General features: G+C 52.2%; 1 protein-coding gene across 1 annotated transcript in view; it reads left to right on the top strand.

The window, feature by feature from the left end:
• GFRA2 (GDNF family receptor alpha 2) overlaps positions 1-9,511 on the top strand; it is an 80,350-nt gene that overhangs the window by 66,964 nt on the left and 3,875 nt on the right. Inside the window, exon 6 of the mRNA XM_077766591.1 lies at positions 882-1,054. Coding sequence (XP_077622717.1) covers positions 882-1,054 — 173 coding nt within the window. The remainder of the gene's footprint in view (positions 1-881; positions 1,055-9,511) is intronic.

Here is a 9,511-nt window from a genome sequence, read left to right as displayed (position 1 = left end):
TGGGGGATGGAGGTGGGGGTGGGGTGTGGGTGAGGGGGAAGCCTGGAGGTAGGGGCTGGGCTGCCGCACCGGATGCTACAGAGAAGCCAGTGCTCACTGCCCTGCACCTGGCCTGCTGCCTCCTCCCAGGTTCCCCACACCCACTTCTCCTTCTCCCGTCCTCTTCCACATTTTTTTAAATTATGTTTCAAATTCTGGTTAGTTAACATATAATGTAATTTTGGTTTCAGGAGTAGAATTGAGTGATTCATCACTTACAAAGAACACCCAGTGCTCATCCCAGCAAGTGCCCTCCTTAGTACCCATCACCCGTTTAGCCCATCCCCCCCCCACCTCCTTCTATCAACCCTTGGTTTGTTCTCTATCTTAAGAATCTCTTTTATGGTTTGCCTTTCTCTTTTCTTTTTTACCCCTATGCTCATCTGTTTTGTTTTTTAAATTCCACATGAGCGAAATCATACGGTATTTGTCTTTCTCTGACTTATGTCACTTAGCATAATACTGTCTAGCTCCATCCACATCACTGCAAATGGCAAGAGTCCATTCTTCTTTATGGCTGAATAATATTCCACCATATATATAATATATTTATATTTATTTACGCCACAACTTTATCCATTCATCAGTTGATGGACAGTTGGGCTCCACATTTCTTTCAGTTGTTTCTTTGTCTTTTGCAACCTCCCTCTTGCTATTTTCTTCTCTATATGTGAGATGTCAGTACTGTCTAAAAGGGGACTCCAGAGAAATTAAGTTTGGACAAGCCATACCCTGTCCCTGGCTCTGGGCTGTTACAGGGAAGGCAGCGTTGGGATGTGAAGGAAGAAATGATGGAGGCAGCCCCTGATTTCTCTGTGCCTACCTGCTCTCACCCCCCACAGGGAATGCTATCCAGGCCTTTGGCAACGGCACAGATGTGAACCTCTCCCCTAAAAGCCCCTCATTCCAGGCCACACAGGCCCCTCGGGTGGAGAAAACACCTTCTTTGCCAGATGACCTCAGTGATAGCACCAGCCTGGGGACCAGCGTCATCACCACCTGCACATCTGTCCAGGTGAGGGGATGTGGCTCTGCACCTGGGAGGGCAGGCTGAGGGCATAGAGAAGCACCAGGACACCAGAGGTGGGCGTGGGAAATTAGCTCACCGGGGGCGAGGGACAGGATGCGCAAGTTCCTGCCCTTGGGTCAGGACGCAAGAGGCAAGGAAGAGCTGTTGGGGGCTAGTTTTTTGTGCATACATTGCATAGGCGTTCACCTGACAAGTAGGAAGCACAGGATTGTGCTAGATAGCATGGGGTGCCCAGGAAATGGAAGTTACCACATACTAACCATCTGTTAATTACCAGGGGTTATGCTAGCAGATTCTCTGCCTGCTTCATTGAATTTTCTCACAGTGAGGTTTTGGTGTTCATGTTTTACACACAGGAAACTGACCCAGGAAGGGTAGGCAGCATACTCAAGGTCACACAGCTGGTTAGTGGTGGAATAAGGTTTGAAATCTACATCAGACCCCAAAACCCATAATGTTCATTTGTTTGTCCATCTGTCTGTCCGTCTATTCATCGAGCATGTGTTATGTACGCGTTGTGTGCCAGGGCTTACGGGAGATGTGAGGGAGACCTTGGTGAATAAAACTGACAGTCCTGGGTTTTGTGGTCCTTATGGTCTTGTCNGTTAGTGGTGGAATAAGGTTTGAAATCTACATCAGACCCCAAAACCCATAATGTTCATTTGTTTGTCCATCTGTCTGTCCGTCTATTCATCGAGCATGTGTTATGTACGCGTTGTGTGCCAGGACTTACGGGAGATGTGAGGGAGACCTTGGTGAATAAAACTGACACAGTCCTGGGTTTTGTGGTCCTTATGGTCTTGTTCAGGGTCAGACAATTCAACAAGCATCAGGTATGGACTGGCATGGACTGGGCTCACTGTCACGATAGGGGACACATGTGGCACTGTGGTGGTACATCCTAGGGCTCCCCACTCGGCCTTTCTCCACTGGGCTGCCTTCCTGCTGTCATGACATTTGCTATAGTAGATTCTTTGCTTAGGCAGTTGGATCTAGTCAGAACGCACACACATACACACACACACACTCATACACAACACACACACACATACATACACCCACACACGTATACACACAGTACACATACATATACCTACACACAACACACACACACACAATGCACTCACTCTTACACTCACATACACACATATACATATACACACACACAACATACCCACTCACACACATACATATACACACTCTCACACTCACATACTCTCACATAATACACTCACTTATACACTCACACCCACATACATACACACACACACACTCATACACAACACACACACATACATACACCCACACATGTATACACACAGTACACATACCCACACACAATGCACTCACTCTTACACTCACATACACACATATACATATACACACACACACAACATACCCACTCACACACATATACACACACTCACACTCACATACTCTCACATAATACACTCACTCATACACTCACACCCACATACATACACACACACTTTCTCACACTCACACACACACGCCTGTAGAACAAAGAGTGTAAAAGGACCGACCCCATGCAGAGTATCGCTGAAGAGGAAGGAGGGAACACCAAGGTTGAGGGTGGTGGGGTACAGTGTGGGAGGTGGGCCTAGAATTGGCAAGAAGGTTGGGGGTGGTGGGGGGCACAGCCTAAGCATGGGTGAGGGGGCAGGGCGATCAAGGCCTGGCTGTGTGCCAGGCAGTGCAGACACCAGGCTGAATGGGGTGCCATGCTCGTGGACAGTGCACATCTGCTACAAAGTTTCCCTCGTGTGCAATGAGGCAGTTCTGAGACCTGGCGTACAGCAAGGTGACTGTAGCTGACAGTATTGTGTTATGTTGAAATAAGCTGAGAGAGTAAACCCTAGGTGTTCTCTCCACAAAAAAGAAAAATAAAAGGACAGTGTTCAAGGTGTGAAGTGAGGGATATATTGAGTGGCATGTGGTAAATATTTCACAGTATATGTGCCCATATATTGGGTCATCAGGTTGTACACTGTGAATATATGCAATTTTTGATGGTCAATTACAACCTCAGTAAAGCTGCAAAAAACCTAATGAGCATTCCCAGTGCCAGGAACAGGACTTGAGCAGGGACCCGTCCTACCACAGGAGCCAGGGTGAGTGCCCGTCCTGGTTGGGAAGCCTACCCCCCTCCCCCCATCCCCATGGTGGGCTTCTCTCTGCTGAAACATCTGGCCTCCAGGGACCTCATGTTAGGCTCGGCATGGCCTTCCATGCCCTGGGCCCCTCCATCAGGTCGCTCCTCCAGATCTGGGCTGAGGAGTCCGTGTCACCCTCGGGCAGCTCCTAATTACACTTGCCATGCTTGAGTGGCTGCGGGCAGGGGCTCGGGGGCCCGCTGCACACACAGTTGCCAGCTCAATTTCATGCTAGAGTGGCGGGCAGCTTGCCAGTCAGGGGCTGGCCACCTGTCAGGTGACCGTGCTCTGGCATGGCCCACATGTCCCTTGGGGCGCCACCAGCCTCCCTGGGCCCTTCGGGGCCGGCTTACCCAGGGAAGTGCTGACTCAGCAAGTGGCTGCGGCTCTTTCCCAAGACTCTTACTGTGACCTGACTCACCGTGGGTGTGGAAGAGTTCAAGGGTGTGGCGTCTTGCCCTCACTGCAGCCCCACTCAGCTGTTTAGTGCTTGGTGGCTCTGACTCCTTTTTAAAAATTTTTTCCTCTTTTTCCTCAACAGTTTGCTAAACCGTGGCCTGGTTTCTTTTCACCCCAGCCTGGTTTTCTTGATTCACCATCTCGGGGCTTGTCTTACACTTGGTTTGATCCAGTGGAGATAATACACCATCAGTATCTGAGATGATATACATGAAAGTGTCTACAGACAGAGGAGCGCTTCGAATGCAGGGGGCCGAGCTGGGGAAGCTGACTGGCAGGGGGCTATCAGGGACCGCCTACTCACAGTCTCTTGACTAAGTCACTCTGGGCAGGACAGCTGAGAGTGGCCATCCCAGGAGAAAAGGAAGAGATGTGGACCCTCAGAAGGGGCCTGGCAACCTCCTCCTGGTTCCTTCTCACTGAAAGTGAAGGGGAGGGGCCAGATTCCATTTTAATCACAACCTGTTTGGTGAGCACCTACTGCTTTGTGCCGGATGCTGGGAGTGCAGAGGGAATAAACCCTCGTCCCTGCCCTCAGCCTGGCTGGAGGCTGGCAGGGGTGGTTTGTCCCCATACCCTCTCCCTCAGCTCTGCTGGCTTGGAAGGGCTCCATGGTGGCCTTTGTGGGGGCTTTGGGAGTGACAGCAACCCAGAGCTACAGAAAGGAGTCCTTACTCCTCTCAGGGGAGTGAGGGCAGAGACAGGAAGCTGAGGCCAGGGTGGGAGGGAGGGTGGAGGAGGATGGGCACCTTATACACCTCCTGGAGAAAGAGGCAAGGCCATTTTACTTATTATCTCTGTCCTCTTCCCTGTCCATAGGCCCAGACCCTTGGGAAAGCCTTAGGGACCCCATTTACTGACCCGGAGATGGCAGCGAGTTGGGGACCCCACATAAGTGATTGGACATTAGGACAAGAGGGCCTTCTGAGATCTCCTTCTCAAGCCCCAGAGTATGGAAGCTTGGTGGAGATGGTAATTTGTCCAGGGACGCCAGCCCCCAGCTCCCGAACAGCTTCCTCTGGCTGCGCTGCACTGGGTCCTCCCCTAGATCTGCTACCCCACAGGGCTTTCTCATGGTGGGGGTCAGGGTCTGCATCTGGAGCGCTTGTCCTCACCTGGGGCTGCTGCACAAAGACCTGGGTGTCTCAGCCACCACAGAGGAGCCAGGAGCCAGCAGGTCCCTGAGTCGGCCCTGCGTCTGGGCATCCTTGATGCTATTTTGAGTCCTGCTCTTGTGTGTTTCCATTTCTGGCTGTGGTCATTGCTCCAGGCAGCCTTGCCTTCCTGCAACCATCTGGAACTTGGAGAAAGCATGGCAGGATCTGCAAAATGGTCTCTCCTCTTCCCTTCTGGCCTTGCCTGTATATGTGTAGGTACACACCCCTTGTGTGAATTCCCTCCCTGACATGTATGTGGCTGGTCAGGCCTGGACTCTTACCGTCCAGCCAGGCTGTCCCATGGCGTAGGCCTGAGGGCCGCAGTGAGTGGGTTGCTGGCCTGTGCCCTTGTCAGTGTCTCGGAGTGAAGAGCCTGTCCTTCCTCTCTCTGCTCGACGAGTCCTATTTGCCTTCCCCCTTTGGGGTGCTCCCCCCGACTCTGCTCCTGCTTTGGCTTACTTGAGCCCCCATCACGATGTACCCTGCTCCCTCTACCAGGTGAGCGTCCCTGCTGGACAGAGGCTGCCTCTCAGCCTCCTGGTCGCCCTGCAGGCCCTGCTCAGTGCGTGGCATTGAGTCGGTGCTCCGGACAGGTTGAGGGAAGAGCCCAGAATCCCGGGTTCATTGGGTTTGTTGGAACTTCCTGCTCTCCATTCTAGAACAGGTTTTGAGTGCTTTATTGCTTGCAGGCAGCTCTGTGCAGCTTCCCTCCTTCTCATAGATGCCGTCTGCATGCCATGATGGTAGGGAGGTGAAGTCTTTCTCTGGAGGATCAGGAAGATTGGTTAGAAGGTTTGTTCATCACCTGATGGAGCCTGGACAAGGGCAGTGCAGTGAGGGTGGGGAGGCGGGGAGTCTGGCAGCGGGCTCTTGCTTTCTCTGGTCATGGTTTGTTCCAGTGTCCTTGGCATTCCCTGTGGTTTGTTCTGAACACTTCGTAGGGACCCATCAAATCAACTGGGGTCTCACCTTTCCCAGGGCTGTAGGGCCCTGGCAACACAGTCTCCTTTGCTCTTTTGATCTCTACCAGCCAGTTTTTGCTCTCTCCCTTTATCCTCCCCATCACACCTGGTGGGATTAGAAATGAATTTGGAGGAGTTGATGCAGCCCCCCCTCAACATTCCTGCGGTAGGCTCAGCAGCCTGCAGACACTTTCATCTCCTCCTCCTCTTGCCTGCTGGCTGGCTGGGTCTCTTACCCAGCATTCAGGCCTGTGGTCATCGGAGTGGAGGACCAAGAGGCCTGTTAGGGTGCCATAGGTCTATCATGCATATAGTTCTGGTCATAAAAATATGGCAGGTTTCAAAGCTTTGAAAGGCTTGAATGCATTCCTTCTTTTCTTCCCTTCCTCTGGCTCCCCTTAAAGTCATTCATTTATTTGTCCGTCAGTGCATTCATTCATTTACTCAGTGTAGATTCTTCCTGCATGTTCTCTGTTCCAGGTTCTGAGGCTGACAGTTCACTAGGCCAGTACCTTGGTCCCACACTCATAGTATGGACAGGATGCACACTCAGATAATCGGAGGGGGGCAGGAAGCGATTGGCACCCCAGGATGGTGGATAAAGTGACACGGGGTCCAGAGGAGGGAGGGCTGCTTTGGATTGGGAATGGAAGCAGAGGACTCACGGGCATAGTAAACCTTGCTGCTAGACCCGGAAGAACAGAGATTGCTGAGCATGTGGAGACATGGAATTGGGGTGGAGTGGTTGAGGGTGTCCAGGCAGAGGGGCAAGTGGGAGTGAGGGCATGGAGTCAGCATAGTGCGGATCAGGTTTAGTAGGGGGTCTGCTGGCTGTATCTGGCCTGCTGCCTGTTTGGATAAATCAGGGTTTATTGGAACACAGCCACACCCCATTGTTTATAGATTTTTCATGTGCTACAGGCAGAGTTGCCTAAAATACTAACTATCCTGGCCCTTTGTAGAAAATGTTTGCCTGTCCTGGTCTAGAGGAAGAACAGGCCCAGGGATGGGTGAGAATACCAGGTACTCACATGGTAGGAGGGGTGGGAATGCAGTCTGATGAGCAGGCTGAAGCAGGGGTTTGGAGGGGCCATGGAAGGCTTTGGATTGCAGAGCGTGCCAATGAGAAGATGAATGCTGTGATTTGGGAAGATTGTGACAGCAGGTAGAGATTGATTGGCAAGGGAGATGCACTTGCAGACGTGTCTGATCTTTGCCATAATCGATAGTCATAGGTAGGCAAGATAGAAGCGTTGGGCCAGGGGTAGCAGGTAGTGGAGAGGAAGAGGAGTGAGTTACTGGGTGGGCCTGTTAGGAGGGAGGTGGCCAAGGACACTGAGATTTGGGGGTAGGGTGAGGACCGAAGCAGCAGACACAGTTTTTCCATGGATGCAACACTGGGCTTCATCCCTAGCACCTGGACTGCCAGGTCTGGCTTTAGGAGTGGGGACAGAGGTGGGCAACTTCCTGGGCAAAAACCCCTCCGAGAGAAATTTCTAGAAGGACGAACTTTGCCTTTGCTGCCATTCTTCCTCTGTGTCTGTGTCCCTTCCCTCATTCAGGTCCCCCAGTGCCACCTGGTTCTTTCATACTTCTGGAGGCCCCCTGTAATACAGCCAAGGATACAAAGCCCCTGTGCCCACCTTTATGTCAGAAGAATTTGCTATTAAAAGCCCTGCCTCTTGCCATCCTTGCAGCCCAGACCTGTGCCCTTTGGGACACTGTAGCCCAACAGTGCCTGAGCTTGCCTTGAGGGGAGGAGAGGCTCAGAGTAGTGATGGGGGCGGGACAGACGTGGGAAACTCACCTCTTCCCATAAACTTGTTCCATTGGGGTCCAAGAAAATTGGGTGAGACGGGCATTGTGGTGGCCTTTGCGGGGCACAGCCTCAGAGGGCAGCTTGCAGCCTGTGGGATTTGGGGAGCAAGGCAGCCTCTTCTGCTCCCATTTACTTAACTGGTGCTGAGGTGACTGTGTGGATGTTTACTTCTCTCATTAGGGTGCGAGCAGAGCTGTGACTCATTCATCTTTAAGAACCCCTTGCGGGAGCAGTGGAGGAAAGTTAATGGTGAGGGAGGGAGGCAGTGAATCTGAGCCACTGGTGGTTTTGCCATTAAGTAGTGGAACCTTCTCTCTGCACCTCTCCCGTATGCTGCTTTCAGAAAAGGTCAGCGGATGGGCAAACCCCCGCACTGCTCTGTGTGGCTGGGGCTGGGTTGGGGGTCTCAGGTTTGCCACTGGGGAGATTACTTCAACCTTCACCCACTGCTGGAAGTCAGGTGCTGGAGTCCACCTGGGGTAGAGACTGCTCCCTGCACCGTGGGGTAGGGCTGAGGTAGCCCCAGGCTAAGGATGACGCTGGGTTTCACCTCACAGCCCCTTTCTGGGCCCCTCCTGCATTTCTCATAGGCCCTGCCTTAGAATGCCAAACTAAGCTTGGCTCGGCATCATGCTTTGTGGAATTGGGGTGCACACCCTTATAGGTGTGCGGAGCTTTCCTGTGCCATGTGCACTGTCTCATGTAATCGTCACAGTGGGTCAATGAGATGCGTTTGTCTATCCTTATTTTATAGATGAGAAGACTGATGTTCCAGTAGATGAAGGGACTTTCCCGGGTCACTGGATAAATAAGGCTTGAGCCCGGGGCTCTGGTCTCTCAGGCTCTTCCTTCCTTGGATCCAGGAATTGTCCTCTGAGGATGGACACCAAGGGTTAGGACCCTTTGGTCTTAAACAGAAAGACTGCACGGGTCTGTAAGGATAAAAATCTGTAAGCTCTATTTCATAGCACTTGAAGAAAGTACTTTGGGATGGCGAGAGGAAGCTCAGGGTGTCACCTGGGCATTCAGCACACATTCAGTGTGTGGCTGGTGTCCCTGGAGCCTGCTGGACTGACATGTCATTGGTTGAGAGGACTTAGGTGAATGCTGTGGGTGATGGATACACAGTGGGTCACACAGGGCACAGAGGAAGGTCCTGTCCTTGGTCTTCATGGAGGCCTGTCCTTTTCTCCCACTACAGGCCCTGTGACACCTGTCAGAGGTGAGCAAGCAAGGATTGGGTTCCCTTGGGGCTGGCCCAGGGGTGTGTGTCACTTTCTCTTGATGTGGGTCAGATGAGAGGATGTAGGCTCCTCCTCTGCTCCTTCCTCTCCTGTTACCCTCCTTCTCCTCTGCGCTCTGCCTTCCGCTCTGTTCCCTTCTCCCTTCCCCCCCGGCCCCCCCATCCTCCATGCTCCCCCCACCACCTCCAACCTCTTCGCATGTGCTCTTTGTCTCCTAAGGTGCTGCCTCTCCTTTTTCTCTCTGTTCCCTTCCTCTCGTGATCCTTTCCTCCTGCTCCTCCTTCCCCTCTTTTTTCCTTGAATAATTGCTAACATCCCCCTCTGTTCTAAGAGGAGCCTGTCAAATCTGCTCACTCCAAGGGGCAAAATCTAGCCAGAGGCCGGCCGCTCCAGGTGAGGTCTGCGTGCAGATGTCCCCTCCTTGCTGCTGTTTGAACCCTCTGTCTTAGTGCTCCTGTGCTTTGCTGGTTTCTCCCTGCGTGGCTTGACCTGGGGTGCACCTTCCAGAGACACCAGGCCTGTGTCAAGGACCCATCACAGAAGGTTGTACTGCCAGGCCCTCATTTAGTTGTTTTCTCAAACCTTATTTATTTTTAAGCAGTAAGCTGTTTTTAAAATCACTTTTTG

This window comes from Crocuta crocuta, unplaced genomic scaffold (genome assembly GCF_008692635.1).
Source record: "Crocuta crocuta isolate KB4526 unplaced genomic scaffold, BGI_CrCroc_1.0 scaffold225, whole genome shotgun sequence".
NCBI lineage: Eukaryota > Metazoa > Chordata > Mammalia > Carnivora > Hyaenidae > Crocuta > Crocuta crocuta.
The sequence above is the reverse complement of the archived record's forward strand: the minus strand, read 5'-3'. Positions and strand labels throughout refer to the sequence as shown.